Consider the following 16,401-nt stretch of genomic DNA (forward strand, 5'->3'; position numbering starts at 1 on the left):
TAAATAAAGGCAGGATAAAGATAAGAATGTGATGGTGACCAGCTACACTGTGAATTTGGCAGCAAGGGAACCAGAAAAAATAGATTTTAAAAAAGTAGAATACTGTAAGGGTAAAAATAACAACAAGTATTTGTAACATATTTATGTTTTTTTACCTGATTTAAATACAAAAATTATGTAATTTTACAGCCACACATTGTAAAAAAAAAAAAACAACTTTATTAAACAGATTTTTTTTTTTTTTGGCATTATTCACAGTTTTGGCCTGTGCATTTTTTGGTTTTTTATTTTTTATTTTTTTTTTTTTTACAGTCAACAGGTAAATAAATATTTCTTTTTAGCAATTTTACTAGATATTATGTGTAATTTAACAAAATAGAGAAGATATGTAGTTAGAATTTTTTTTTCTGTCCTCAAAATACATAATTTTTCTTTCATATCTGTAAAAAATGTTTTGTAATTTTTTACTATTAAAATACAGTAAAAATATTCTGCGTTTGTTAACAGTTGAATGCTGTAAAAGAATGAATCACTATTATAAAAAAAACACCAATATTTGGACATCCTTTACAGTTTTGGTCTGTTTTTTCTAAGGGTTAACATGTAAATGAATACAATACATAAATTATTATCTGTAATTTAACATAACAGGGGGAAAATACAGTTTTTAAAAATGCATTTTACAGTGTGGATATGAGCAAATTTTTTTTTCAGTCGCAATAATGGTGCTCCCCCACAACACCCCCAACTGGCCAGTCAGTTCTGCAAAGAGCACTCTTGGCTAAACAGAAGGGCCACTGACACAGATTCAAGATGGAAGGAGGTCAGTCTGAAATAGAGCAGAAGCAACAAGACCACGCAGCAGAAATCCCTTCCAGCTCCATGCAGCTGGATATCCAGAAACACAAGAAACATCCGCCGAGCTCCCAAAACACAAAGACGATTTGTCACAACTGTGAACCAAGATGAACCTGAAGCCTGGGATTTAGCGTGACTCCCAGCAGGAAGATGTTTTTTGGCACCATTAAAAATGTAATAAATGCCGTCGTTGTTAATACATGACTGTAATGAGCAGGAACAGCTCCCAAAATTCAATCAGGGCGCTAAAGGGCTCTTGCTAGACATTTAGTTTGTTGCAGTAAAGTAAGAGCAATCTTACTAACCTCTTTCCCCACAGACACTGAAATATTAAAAGAACAGAACCAAAATGAATCTATTCCACTAAACAATGCTGCAAAAAGTTGCACAATTTGAACAACAGTGTGCCTGACATGTAGCCATGTCTTCAAATTGTTAATTATTTCTGTCCAAGACCCAAAAAATATTTAGCCGACAAAGATATTAAACAGCAAATCCTCACAATTTTGAAGTTGGATACATGTTTGTTCACTACTTTGCTTGCAAAAAAAGACCAAACTGAATAGTTCAGAGCTTCAATCACTGTCATAGAAAGAATGTTTAGATCAGTATTTAAATCCTCCTTTTAAAAGCAAAACATGCAATACAACAAAAAAATTCCAAAAACATGAAAAAAGAAATACTGATCCAACATTATTATGCATAAAAATTATTTACTATTAGTTATTCTCAGATGTGGAAATTCAATCTCAGTTCATCACAGCTCTCATCTCATGGTCCCACCTTGACAGCAGCATGTGAGCAGCTTACAAGTTATAATTTCAGCTTTCTGAAGTCAGACTGATCTGTAGAACAGAATGGTCTGGCTGCACCTCATTATCAGCCTACTGTAGGGGGAAAACCTGTTTGTATTAGCTTGGTTGTATTTCTTTAAACCAATCAGAATCGGATTGGGCGGAGCTAAGTGAAGGATGCAGCACCCTGTTCCTGAAGAACTGTGACATGGGGAATTGCTTTGGTGGATCATTTGCAGGCAAAGAGGCAAGAAGTGTCATTAAAATGGATAATTCACCAAAAAAACTGGCAGACTGTCTTAGTGCATGATCAAAATCCTCATGGAACCTTGAACTTTTCAATCAGGCAGGTTGCTGCAGTATCGCTTTTTTATTGTGATAACTTGGTGTTCTTTTATCACATGCTTTGACCCAAAGAGCTGCTAAACTGCATCTTGTTGTTTAACATTTACAATGAAGATCTGTTCTATTCTAACATGTAGGTACTGAAAGAAAATGAGAAAACTGCGTAAAATCTGCTGCCAGTAGAGGGTTTATGCTAGCAATCTACATCCTAGCAAGATGTCAATATAGTCAAGTGACTGCGTGCAGTCTGTAGTTCGGAGAAAGTTAGAAAGTTGCAAAAATGACCCCAAAAAGGTGACTGCCAGACATCACAAACCTATATCAAGTTTACCCAAAAACTTTAGTTGCAACTTAGCTGTTCTGCACCTATAATCTGCATGCTAACAAAGAGTAACATCAGCTTACCATCCATGGCTACTTTTCATGTTATTGTAGGTTCATCCATTGTCTCTCGTAATTGAAGTTTTGAATATTTGCGGCTAATTCTCACCAAACCTCTGAAGCTCCCAAAATGATATTAAATAATATTCAGCTCTAAAAAGAAGGAGAGTTTCTTGCATTGAATGTCAATTTGATCCTTTAAGGTATAAGTTTGCATTTACCACCCTGTAAGGCTGGTATCATCCCTGTGATTTCAGCTGTGTCACTAATAAATGCATTCTAAAGCTCTCATGTACTGACTTCACAACTTACAAACCTGATTTCCTATTATTTGACTCATTCCATCAAACTGATGGAGTTAATTCACTAAATATTCAGCATTTCCTCCATTCCAGGCAACTCCAGGAATGTGTCACCCCCCTCCTCTCACCCTGTCATCTGACTGTGTGTCACAAATTCATCCATCCAGTCATTTTCTCACAGAAGTTGGAGACTCACGAGCAGCGAGCGCCACAGGTCACTGGCCTGGGATTCCCCGCCTGCCGGGGCTCTCTGCTGCTGCACTGTGACTCAATAAGAAGCCCTTCATCATGACGGCGGCCTCGCCTCAGCTAGCCGCCCCCAGCCGTTGACATGGGAGGGGAGGAAGGATCATCGGGGCTCGCTGCCCGAGGCCATTCAGACACAGAGAAAAGAGTCTGTCTCTCAGCGGAAGTAAGAAACTCACTGGACAATAGTTATATTCTGCTGGAGGAGTGGAGGCTCACGGGAACGGAGCAGCAGGGATGCTGAGGATCCCGCCAAATAGCAAAATGGACGTTAATGAAATATCCATTTCTAGCTCTGCATTCATAAGGATTCAAGATCTGCGTTGAAAAAACATCTTCAGGCTTAAAGTAGCTTCAAACTGAAGGGTAAGGGTTGTCCATCCATCCATCATCTACACACCGCTTAATCCTCATTAGGGTTGCAGGGGGGCTGGAGTCTATTCCAGCCGACTTAGAATGAAGCCAGGGGACACCTTGGACAGGTTACCAGTCTGTCGCAGGGCTACATATACAGACAAACAATCACACTTGCATTTATACCTACGGGCAATTTAGAATAACCAATTAACCTGTGGGAGGAAGCCTGAGTTCCCAGAGAAAACCCAGACATGCACAGGGAGAACATGCAAACTCCATGCAGAAAGATCCCGGGAAGGCCGGGACGCAAACCAGGGATCTTCTAGCTGCAAGGCGAAAGTGCTAATCACCACGCCACTGTGCAGCCCACTAAGGGTTGTGTGAGTCCTAATATTTTTGATTCTCAATCATCCAGGTGATGGTAATCATAGGAGTTTCAGCAGAAATCAACTGGACTTCTCTTGTAGGTTCCTGAAGACTTATGACTTCATAAGTCTTTAGAAAGTAGTCTTTAGTCATAGCTTCAGAAAAACACACAATGACTTCTAACATCATGTTTCGATGCAAGAGATGTTAAAGGATTTCACTGACCATATGCGCAACTCTGAAATTACATTCCTGAAACATCTCAGGCCTTTTGGAGATACCTGAGTGAGGGCCGTCATATATATATTATCCTTCAACAGTACGTAAGTGTGGCGACAAATTAACATGTCAGTGGGGAGAAAACAGGTCAAACGTTGCCCGTTGTCAGTGTTGTGACAGAGCAAACACAAACACAGGAGCTCCTGCAGCCGTGAAATCACTGCAGACCAACACAGATGTGTAGAGCATCACCGGCTGCAGTGTCACATCTGTCTGAGACTAAACACAAAGTCTGGTCAGGGGATCTGTGGGCCATGAACTCATCGTACTGCTGGGAGGCGCTCATGATGGGCTCAGACTACAACGTATTTGGTTCTCAGATTTGTCAGATTACAGACTCATAACTTCTTGGCTGAGACCGATCACAGCATTGTCTATCACAACACAAATGAAATGCAAAGAAACAACGGCATCCAAAGCGGTGTGCACCCTTTTGAGCCAGTGAGAAAGTTGTGGCATTCTGGGACAGAAGATGAAGCATCAAAAATAGAAAACCACAAAGACATGCTAATCATGAACCACGGCAGCATCTGTGCATTGTCAGATGTAGGGATCTAGGTTGGAGTTTTTCTTGTCTTTCATTCATGCTTTTGTCAAAACACTACAACAAAGGCTTGTGATCAACTATCTCCTAACCCCAAAACCAATCATTGGGATTGTAAGGTATGTTGTCTTTGAAAAAATAAACCAAAAAATGGAAATTGTAAAAACACAAATATATAAAAATGTAGCAATATCCAAATCAGAATAACTGCCCTGTGGCTATATGCTTCAACCAGCCAGTAGAGCTCTAGTTTACATCCATGTCTGTCCAGATTGACATGGTCGCAATCTCAGATTCTGTCTCTGAATTATAAAGGTAAATGACAGCCACACTGTGTTTCTGCAGAATATTATGATGTCACAGTGAAGCTGGCCTTTGACCTATTTTTTCATAATTAGCAGATGAATGGTTGAGTTAAAGCCAAAAACATGCTGTGTGAGGCCCCATGTTTGATGTTTAATTGCCAAAATCAAATCAGTTTACTGCTGAGTTCAAGGATGGATGTTTGTGCCAAATTCAGGGAAATTCACTGGAGGCGTTCCTGATATGTCGTGTTTACGGGAACCGGACTGAACCCGAAAACACAAAGCCTTCAGCCAAAGCAGCCGCTGGCACGGAGACATAAAACATAAATGATAGAATGAGATATTTTTCTGACCTAAAATTTTCTAATCTAATGAAATACTTGACGCTGATCTTTGCAGCCTCTGCATCTTTCAGGTCCTGCCCTGCAAAGAGCATCCAAACAGGAGATGCTTTGCTCCACAGGGTGACTCATGCATCAGCGGTCCAAACAAACACGACCGCCACTTGTCAGATGTTCGGGCCGAGCTGACTTCCTGCAGGATTTTACACGTGTGGGACGCAGCGTGTCATGCCAATCCTAACAGTGAAAGGCCCTGATTTTCCTGCTGCTTCCTTCCAGTCATCCACCTCCGGGGTTGTTACGTAACACTATACTGTAGCGCCGCTTTTAGCTCCACAAAGGAGCCGTTTGAATGCTCTCTGAAAACGCTGTTACAGGCTTCAGTGGCTGCAGGAACACGCATTCACTTGGTCTCATTCAGCATCTCTTCTAGTCGCTTAAACATCTCGGGCAACAGATAAAAGACTCTTAAAATGCTGTAAACTGGAGGAAAGCTCACGTATGAGAACATCTCTGCAGCATGGGAGAAAATCTAAAAATCTGTACAGCATATGAAGACGAGGAGGAGGAGGAGGAGCAGGAGGCGGCATATTTTCATTCCACACTCGCAGATAAGAGATGACTTTATCCAGCAGTTCATAACACAAATAGACAGTGAGGCATCTCACAGCTCTAAATAATGAGCAAGGTGACTCTTTAGCATGCAGCTTGTCTCGCTGTGACCCCGAGTGCTGCTTAGCATATGAAACGAGGAAGGAGAAGGTCGAGATGTGTCTTCCTCCGGCTCCAGATGGCAGTCATTAAGGTGCTGCTGCCAAGTCTGGAACTCTTTGATTTGGAAGCAGAGATTTTATCTCCGGGAGCACACAAGTACAGTGTTAGAAAGCATATATATATTAACTCAACCTCAACTTTAAGGGACTTTACTGGAGTATTTCCATTTTATGTTACTTGAGACTTCTATCTGCTACATTTAAGTGGGAAATATTGTATTTTTTACTCCATTACATTCACAACAGACTTCTTTCGTATTCAGATTGAACAAAAACAAACATATGATCAACTTACATACTTAAAAATATGAGAAGGAATCGGTCTTGTTCTTCGTCATGTCAGTGCTGCTGTATTTATTTCACATAAGCAGCAAAGATCAACATAAGTCCTTGAAAATGAACATGTAGGGCTGTTTAATTATTGAAGATCATCTATTTATTCATTTTTGTCTTTGTTTAAACCCACATGCTTCCTCCTAGTGTCCTGTTTTTTCAGTACAAACAGTGTTAGGATCGACACAAATTTAGCAAAAAAAAAAAGCTGTATGACAAATCTGAAATATGTGCACTTATTGCATTGTGATAGATTAGTTCAAGGCCACCAAAATTCCTGTTTCACACAAACACAGCAGGAAATTGTAAGAAATCCCCCTACAGATTCATCCAGACTTGCTTTTATACTAATGTAGTATGCTGAATGTATTTTTCCCTGCAGTAAAGGACCTTCACAGCCTGAGAGGCTCTTGACTCTGTGGGAGCAGCAGACCAAGTTTAGATGTGGGTGTAGAAAATTCCTGCCGTATTTATGTAACCTTTGGTGCACGACGGTCAGGGGCTTTGGCACAGTCTGTGTGGAAACGTTCAGTTTCCTCTGATCCACTGATTAGTGACACAGTTTGAACCAGAGCTGCTGCAACAATCAATCATTTATCGATGACAGAAAAATTAATTAGCAGGTCTTTGTTTCATGTCAATAAATAAATATTGACTTCTGGTTTGGCAGAAATAAAGATTTGCTGTTTTTCTTTGTCTTGTGAAAAATATAATTATTTCTGTTGATAGGTACACGGTTAAAAAAAATCTAGAAAAAGTGGTAAATATCTGGCAGCAAGGGTGCCTGAAAAAGATCTGCTAAAAATGGCAACATTCAACAAGTGTACAAACTGTGAAAAATGCAAATATCTGCAAAATAATAATATTTTTAGCAGATTTAAATGGTGTAAATTTATGGTTACTGATTGTAAAATAACATTTGAAAAAATACAGATTTTTGAGGTGGACTTACAGTGATTTAATTTACAATTGTGATTTACAAGTGTGATGTTATGTGATATAATCTGTAGTTTAACAAAACTGTGAAAATCTGTGAAAATAACAGAAAATTTCCACAAAATAATGACATTTTTAGCTCATTCAGATACAATGTAATTTTATGGCCATTTTATATAAAATAATATCTTTAAAATACTGTTTTTTCATATGGACATTGTTCAGTTTTGGCCTGATTTCTTGTGGCTAACATGTAAATTAATACTTTTTTCGATGAATTTAATTCATATTTTCTGGAGTTTCACAAAATTGAAACAAAAAAAACTGTAAATAGCTCAAAAAATTACAGTTAAAAAACGTTTAAAGGCTTCTAGTTTTTATAGTGTATGATGCTGGCCTCATATCTTAAATGATAAATGCATCAAGAAACCCCAGCAGCTCCCAGTGAGAACGTGTGACAGTTCACTGCTCATCTTCATCATCGCGTCTACTGGAAGAAAACGCGCCCAAATCTGACTGATGATCCAAACTGTGATCGTAATCCACCAGTTATCGGATCAAAGCATTAACCCCACCGAGGAGACGCATGCAAAGATGTGAAACAACGTGGATCGTCTCATCAATAGCAGCCGAGCAGAGAGGATCGAGGCGTTCAACAGTTCAGAGACACAGTCAGCCAGCAGAGTTTCTCCTCTTACCTAAACCGGGGAGAGTCTTTGATGCAGTCCTCAAAATCCACCGTCATCTTGGACTGGACACAAGTTTCCACGCGATTAAAACACGGATTTCATGTCCCGGGTGGGTTGAAGTGTAGATGAGACTATCCGTCGATCTGCTGCTCCTCCTGCAGCGGCTCCGTCCCGCTCTGACTCCCGGAGACGCCGCTCTCCGAGCTGGACCCGCTGCTGCGTTCAGGGACCGCTGCAAGGCTCGGACTCTATAGCTCCGCAGTCCTAGCTCACGACCTGATCGGAGCAAGAGAGCAAGTTTATTTATGTAGCAGCTTTTCACACAAAGAGGTTATTCAAAGTGCTTTAAGGGCAATGTAAATGCATAACATAAAATACAATTTTTAAAACAGAGAAATAACATAACACAAAATACCATAAAACCGTGGTGTCAAACTCATTTTAGTTCAGGGGCCGCGTGCAGCCTAATTTATCTCAAGTGGGCTGGACCAGTAAAATCATAGCACAATAACCTGTAAATAAGGACAACTCCTAATTTTTTTCCTTAGTTTTAGTGCAAAAAAACATTCTGAAAATGTTCACATTTAATGAAGTATCTTCTTGCAAAACATCATGAACAACCTGAAATTTCTTAAGAAAAAGAAGTTCAATTTTAGCAATATTATGCCTCAATTTATCATTTACACATTACAACTTACAGCTCACAGTTTATCTGCAAAGGCACAAAGCATTTAGTCACAGGCATCTAGAACTGAACAATGTAGTATTTTACGTTATGATAAAAACAACTTGTCAAGATCTAGATTTTTTTTAATTTACCTATATGCAAATTTACGGTTTGCAGTTAATGTCTTCTCTTTAATATTTACATTTTGCACAGTCATCCCGCGGGCCAGATTGGACCCTCTGGCGGGTGAGTTATATCATTCATATAATTACATTTTCCACAATAAATTCAGTTTTTGTAAGAGAATTTATGATTCAGATATTGAGTGTAAAAAACAAGACTCAGTGCTGAAAAAAGAACATGTTGCACATGTTCTACATACTGAGGGAATGTATCTTCAGCATCTTTCACAGCTGGTAAAGATGCAACAAATTTTACTAAAGCAGTAGCCTAAAGGCACATTTATCTTTTAAACATTACACTGAATCTGCTTCATCACATCGTGGTATCATAGAAAATGGTGGAGGGAGTGTAATGTGCCACAATGTACAAAAAATTTTATAGACACGGAGGTAGTATTAACAGCAAACTGTGCTTTAAAGGTTAAAGACAACAGAAAACCTACTTATCTGGTTGAGCCAGTTTGATTACTTTATGCACTGTTGGAAAGTTCAGTCAAAAAAAACAGTATTGTATTATATATATCAATCATTTTTGAAAAATACTAAATCTTAAATTACATACATTTACATGTAGTTGACCAAAAAGCACAACATTTTCCTTTAGAAAGTGTTGTAAAATATGTGTTCAGGTGTCCTACTAACAACTAAATGTAATTGTATAGTTTTACTCTGCACCACTGATCACAGTAACTTCAGTTTTAACAGTCGTACAATCTGGTTTTATGCGCAAAACTTACAACAGCTTTGGTATTTCCAATAGCACTTGAATGCAGCACCATAAAAAGCTGATGTCACTTTCAAACTCATTTGAATGACAACAGCAAAATTACTCCTGCCGTGACTAAAGTCATATGAAATTTTTCTCTGCTTTCTACTAAAACAGCAAAAAGGTAAACATTTAAATGTCAAAATATAATGAAAATGTGGGCCCTACTGCATGCTATACTGTGGATTTTCCACAATTAATGATAAAATAATAATTCTTCCCAGTGCTACAGTATTTATTCATCAGAGAAGTGGGTTGAAAGAATTCTCTGGCATCAGACAGTGTAGACAGTGGCTTCACTTATTCATCTAACGTTCCACACCTTTCTACAGTATGGGAAGTTTACCACTTCAGATCATCTCTGTTTACTGTTGTGCAAGCTGTCACATCTACTTCAGGTAAAAATCTGACTTTTTAAAAAAAATTTAAATGTACCTTCAATACATCCTTGAGTTGCCATATCTTCCTACTTTCCCATAGCTGTTAAATAAGTCCATCCATTTCCCCATCAGAGCTATTATTAATTCACAGGAAATGGGAAAGCTTGGAGAAAGAGCGCCTGCTTGGGATTTCACTACAGGTTTTCACTGAGCGCCATTGTTCCCTCATATCCCGGCTTTAGAAAGGCTGCAGCTCAGGCCATGAATGGAGATGATCTCATCGACTCTCAGCACAGGAGTCTGGACTCAACGCCACCATCTTTCTGTGATATAACAAAGTCTCAGAGGAACAATGGACACGCTATCAGCTGTTTAGAAAATATTTGGTACAAAATATTTGGATTTTTCAGGAACAACACTGGACCAAAACTTTAGTTCAGCTTGAAATATCTCAGGAACAATTGTATGTATAACAGTGAAACTACTGTGCAGACATCCGTGACCCCCAGAGGATGAACCTACAGATTTCAGCACCATCATCAGCTGAAAACCTTTGAGCAACCCAGTGAAATATCTCATGCATGAATTGTCACCACAAATTGTATTTCACTTATTACTATTGTTACATTTTTAATTATCATGTAGTGTATTTACTCATATTTCTGGTCTAGTTTTATTTTTACTCTGCCAAGGAACGCAGCAGAGTTATGTGACGATCGGCGTACGTTTGTCCTTCCATCTGTTAATCTGTCTGTGTGCAACATTACTCAGAAACTGAAAAACAGATTTGGATGAAATTTTCAGGGAAGGTCAGAAATGACACAAGGACCACCTGATTAGATTTTGGCAGTGATGGGGCTTATATTCTGGATCCACGGATTTTTTAAAAGATTTCTGTATCATTGTGAGATAGCGGCACGGCGTCACTGTAACTGTGACAACAAGTGAACACTACGTCAGCTGCCTACTACAAATCAACCGCTGTGAACTTATCAGGACTTATCTGGAAATCATACAACGCCTGAGCAGCCTTGGCAGAGTAGTGCGCTCTCTGAGTGCTTTTCTTGTTTGTGTATGTTTCTGCGCTATCCGATTTGCCGCTGTAACACTGCAAATTTGCTCACAGCAGGATTACTAAAGGATTATCTTATCTTCTACCTCATCATATTAACTATTCATGGTCCCCAGAAGTTGAATCCAATAGGGTTCTACATGGTGACAATAAATTTGTCTTGTATTCTGTGGTTATTAAAAACTTGGACGTGTAAGATATTCATGCTCCCATCAGGATTAACTGTAATGACCTTTATAAGGTTCTCATAGTGCCTCTATTGAATCAGAAATGTATAATTTGTCCAAAACTGTGGTTTTGAGACATTTTCTTTTTTTTTTTTTTAAAGTTATTTTTTTTGGCCTTTCATCGGCTTTATTGGATAGGTGCAGTGTGAGAGAAACAGGAAACGGGAGAAGAGTCGGGGGAAGACATGCAGCAAAGGGCCGCGAGCGGGAATCGAACCCAGGCCAGCTGCATCGGGGACCAGCCCCTGTACATGCGTCGCCTGCTCAACGCATTGAGCTATACGAGCGCCCCTGTTTTGAGACATTTTCATCGGCTTCTGCTGTATTTTGTGTTTTCTGCTAATTAGCAAATGTTTGCATTGTAGCATTAAAAACAAAGAGGGTAAAATATTCAATTTGCTAAATTAAGGTTGTAACAGTGAGGATGATCACATGCTAGAATAAGCATTCAGATCAAAGCACTGCTGGGCCATCCTCACAGAGAAACTAGTGTTGTTTATTCTCAGACTTAAATACCTGTAATTAAGTACATGCAAGTACTGCAGTTAAGTAGCAATATTAGATATGTGTACTTCATAGGAGTATTATCTTTTCACAGCACTTTATAACGCTACTCCACTACACCTCAGGGGAAACTAGATATTAGAGAACTACATTTATTTCACAGCTTTAATTTGAAGTTACTTTACAAATTAAGATACAAACTAAATGGACAAAGAGCTGAAAAGAAAAAAAAACAGCTTTGTTATAGATTAAACTATCAAAGAGTGAATACAAGTAGAGCAGGAACAATGAAACAATTAGGTAATCAACAGAAATGTAAATTACAACAATAAAATATCAAATATTTCATGGTCTCAGTATCTCTACTTTAATAATGTTAATATTGTTTTTGATAATTTTAGATTTTAGATTTAACAGTGCTTCAAAAAGTAATTCTGATGGAGCTACTTAGGACTCACTTTTACAAACTTGATCCATTTCAACAAGACATTGAGAAAATACTAAGCCTATTGATCTAATGCTGTAGCAGATATTAGTAACTCCGTCACAGAAGGAGTGGGGGTTTTTTTGCATTAAATATGGTTATTTTTAATACATTTTCCTGTGTACAATTGCATTCTTTTCCTATAAATATCAAAAGGTGAACTTTTACTTGCAACTGCGCATTTTTTACAATATGCTATTTCTACGTTTACTTGAAAAAGGGTCTGAATACTTCCTCAGCCACTGATTATAAAAAATTCTCGTCTTTCAGTTTTGCTGGAAGTCAGATAGAAGAAGGTGAGTCTTGTTACATAAATGTCCTCCTCCTCTTTATGGACTAAAGCAGGAATTTCTCCATCTTTTGACTCTGTACCTCTCCTCTCCCTCTTCGCCTCACCCCCAGCTCCTTTTACTAATCTGAGATCAAAGCTCCTACCGAGGCTGCTGAGTCAGCAGCCGGCTGATCTCAAAGTGCACACTGCTGGAGAAACTTAAGAGCAAACTTGGTAGCAGCATATAAACTACACTGCTCTGGATTTTATTAATGCAGCACTTGATCTTTGTGTGTGATGCGTAGGAGGACTGTGGTAGCTTGGTAACAGTTTGATTGTGTATTAAGATGGCTTTATGCTTGAACTCAACATCCTGACCACATTTTTTTTTTACCTTCTGAACAGTCGCAATCCAGGAATAAGTCAACATTCAGGAAAATCTGCTTATAAATCAAATGAGAAGCCTAAAACTTGTCTAAATATATAGCTATAGTAGCAACAACATAGCTTAACGTTCCACAAAAACTGACAATTTTCCCTAGGATTAAAAAAAGCAGACAAATTGGGAATGTTAAACAGTGACTTTTTTATTGTTGTATAAATTATCTTAAGTGTGGAGGGACTGATGTTGTCCTTCAGTGTGAATCTAACTTAACTCATTATCTAACACCTTTATCAGGAGAAAGGTTTAAATTGTGTTGTTACTTGATGCTAATTGCATAACCAGTGCTAACAGCAGGGTTGAACATGGGGAGCATGATACCTGACAAACATTAGCACACGTTGTCAGTTTGAGCAAGTAGTGTGCTGATGTTAGCTATGTGTGTGTACCACAAAACAGACTCACATCAAAATAACAATACTTTTTGTTAGGACTATACTTACTTTTGCTAGCTAGCTGTTCCCCCTTGGTCCAGTCTTTATGCTAAGCTAACAGGCTGCTGACGGTAGCTCTTCGTTTGAAGAGAAGATTTGAGAGTACTATTACTTTTTATCCAAAGTGCACTTCCCAAAATGTCAAAATATTAACTTAAGAATTACCTGGTGGGATATTGGTAGCAGGTTACGAGCTTTCGTTTCAGTAATGGACTGCTTCGTGTTCATAGTCATCTCCTGCTGTCTTTGTTGCTAACACATTGTGGCATGTACCAGGAGCAGCAACGACTCCATCCTGCCTTTGTGCAGAGAGGAAGGGAGCTGTCGACTCCCATCTTGGCTTCCATCAGAGGCCGTCTCGTGGCAGACACAAGCACCACTGCAGCGTGGATTCACTGGGAGAGATGTGTGGGTCTCTGGGATGGTGACCTACTTTTGCTCCCCTCTTTGGTCTGCTGGAGAGAGCTGCACTGCTGAGCACACAACTTGTAATGTTATTCCTTCTGGCTGCAGGTGCAAGGCGCTACAAGCCGCCGCCAATGAGGCATGTGCAGATGCCGCGTGGATGTTCTGTATTATGCATGCATATGTCTTCTCAGCACAGAGTTACTCCAAAAGTGTATCTTAAATTATTTTAATCTTGCGCTAGAACTGCTGTGATCACACTAGCAGCAATGTGCGTGTGCCAAGTGCACTTAGAGAGATACTGGTATGATGACAGTGTAGTATTTGTGTGATACTGTGGATGCTTTAGACAGATTTGTCTGTTCAGCGTGAGAAGAAAGATTAAAATAAAAATCTTATAGTTTGACGGTTTTGGCAAATACTTTTATTAGCTTTCTTGCTGAGAATTAGATAAGATGATGGATGTCTGTGAGGTAAAAATGAAGCAAACGTTTGCAGCTGGTTCATCATAAAGACTAGAAACAGATGGAAACACCTTGCTTAGCTTTTCCAAAAAAAAAGACCTGACCCCAAAAAAATCCTATGCCCAACCTCTAATGAAATTGTCATTTTTACTCATCAGTACAGATTAAACAAGAAAAATTTAATATATAATGTGACATTTAGTAGCACTAGTAGGCAAATTTTGTTACACAACCATGACAGCAAAATCAGATCGAATCAACACTGAAATCAGGGTGAAACGTTGAATCTACGTTGGCGTCTGACAATGGAATCAAAGTTGAAAAAACATTAGATTTTCAACCATAACTGACACTAAATAAATATTAATTCAACAGTCATCTAAAGAGTTAGCCTAAGCTACATTTTAGCTGATCAACTATTAAAACCATATTAGTAAAACAAAATTAATTCAACCATCATCTAAAATGTAGTCTGCATTTAAATCTTAGCTAATCAAAAATTTGAATGTTCAAATTTTGACTTGCCTTTTTTGTGCTTTGGCATATTTTGTTCACCACATATTTCAAAGTATTAAGATGAAAAAGTCTTTCCACAAAGTCTCATGAGTATTCTGTTGAAATATGTATACATTATAACTGAAATACAACATCCCTTGAATACTTTACTGTATGTGAGATGGTCCGAACTCAAACACACTAAATCATGCATTGTTAGCAGATACTAAAATGTAGCTTGTTCACAATTGCACAAACTATAGTATAAATATTGAAAAAAAAACATTTAAAGTTTTTAAAATACATTAGAATTACTAAAAAGTGACTGAAAATATGAAATTTTATTTTGAAACTGTAACATCAACACTAACAAGATCCGCCCTAAAAAATTTTAAAGCACCTCAACAATAATTAAAAAAAAAAAAAAATCTTCTTAGCATGTTCATATGATGTTATTTTAGGCTGATGAGTAAAATAAGATGTTAACCCCAGTGCAAAGCGTACTGATGATGAAAATGTAAACACTAGTTGGACCAGTACTTTATACTAATTAGCAACTGTTAGCATGCTAACCCACAAAAATGATGAATATTATACCAGCGAAACGTGCTACTATTGACATTTTAAGCAATTTAGCATGCTAATGCTAGCTCAGCATGTGTATTCAAGCTGGAGCGCCTCCATGTCGTTGTAAAGATATGTGATCAGCAGAATTACTATGGCTAACTGTGAGGGGAACATGTGTGTGTCAAATGTCATGACAATGTGTCCAGTAGTTGTTGATACTTAAAGAAACAGAAGGCAACCCTACGGTGGCACTATATTAAATTAAAATCGATGGGATTCATCCTCTGGGCATCATGAATGTTTGTGCAAAATATCATAGTAATTCATTCAACTGTAGCAGCGAAATTTGAAAGTAGTGCACTGACAACCCACTAGCAGGCCAGCATGGCTCATACTGAGACCAGGAAGTGGTTAGTTGTCTTTGTTTCCATGTGAAGTGTCAGTGTTAGCAGGCAGCCACAGCAGGTAGGCCGACCTCAACCAACAGAACTATGTGGCACAACTCAAGTATTGGAGAGTCTCAAAGACTCAGACTTCAATAGCGAGCAGCTTCTCTGATTGCCCTCATCCCGCCTCCCTCCCTCAGCAGCACCGAGCCATCGCCTAGCAACACCAGCATCCACATTATTCTCAGGATCTCATCCATCCGCTCACATCTGGTCATCTGATATTAAATCAGTCCTCTGATGCCCTTTAAGTATCAACAGTCGCCTTAAAATCAACTGGTTCGTGAGACATATCAGAAAAGAAAAAGACTGCTGTGATGTCAAGCAATCAGCCAACTCCTACTGCAGCTCAGTGTGATGAAATTATAGTAGTCGTGTATCCCCGCTCAGTTGTGTGTGTGTGTGCTTATCAGAGTGTGTGTTGTGATTCACTGGGCGGGGACTTAACAAGCCTGCAGCTCTTCTTGCCCTACTTTCCCCCAAAACAACGTGCACAGGAAAACAAATGTTCACCTTCGTTGGCTGGGCGTGTTTGCTGAGCAGAACTGAAGAGAACGAACAAAATGTTGAAGCTGAGACGCTGCAAAGTGCAGCAGACAAAGTGTACAGAGAAAACACTCGTAGTTTGTGGATTTAGCTGTAGGAAGACAAGGTTGAGCAGCTTTCCACACTCTAAGTATTAATTCAAGGGACGTACCACTTGAATAAAATTAAATAAAAATTAAAGACATATGTTTTGTTAATTG

General features: G+C 38.7%; 1 protein-coding gene across 1 annotated transcript in view; it reads right to left on the reverse strand.

Moving 5' to 3' along the window:
- acap3a (ArfGAP with coiled-coil, ankyrin repeat and PH domains 3a) overlaps positions 1-8,060 on the reverse strand; it is an 82,086-nt gene extending 74,026 nt beyond the window's left edge. The window contains exon 1 of the mRNA XM_023261421.3: positions 7,859-8,060. Coding sequence (XP_023117189.2) covers positions 7,859-7,905 — 47 coding nt within the window. The 5' untranslated portion in view covers positions 7,906-8,060. The remainder of the gene's footprint in view (positions 1-7,858) is intronic.
- Between the last annotated feature and the right edge of the window lie 8,341 nt (positions 8,061-16,401).

The sequence above is a fragment of the Amphiprion ocellaris genome, chromosome 8 (genome assembly GCF_022539595.1).
Source record: "Amphiprion ocellaris isolate individual 3 ecotype Okinawa chromosome 8, ASM2253959v1, whole genome shotgun sequence".
NCBI classification, from domain to species: domain Eukaryota; kingdom Metazoa; phylum Chordata; class Actinopteri; family Pomacentridae; genus Amphiprion; species Amphiprion ocellaris.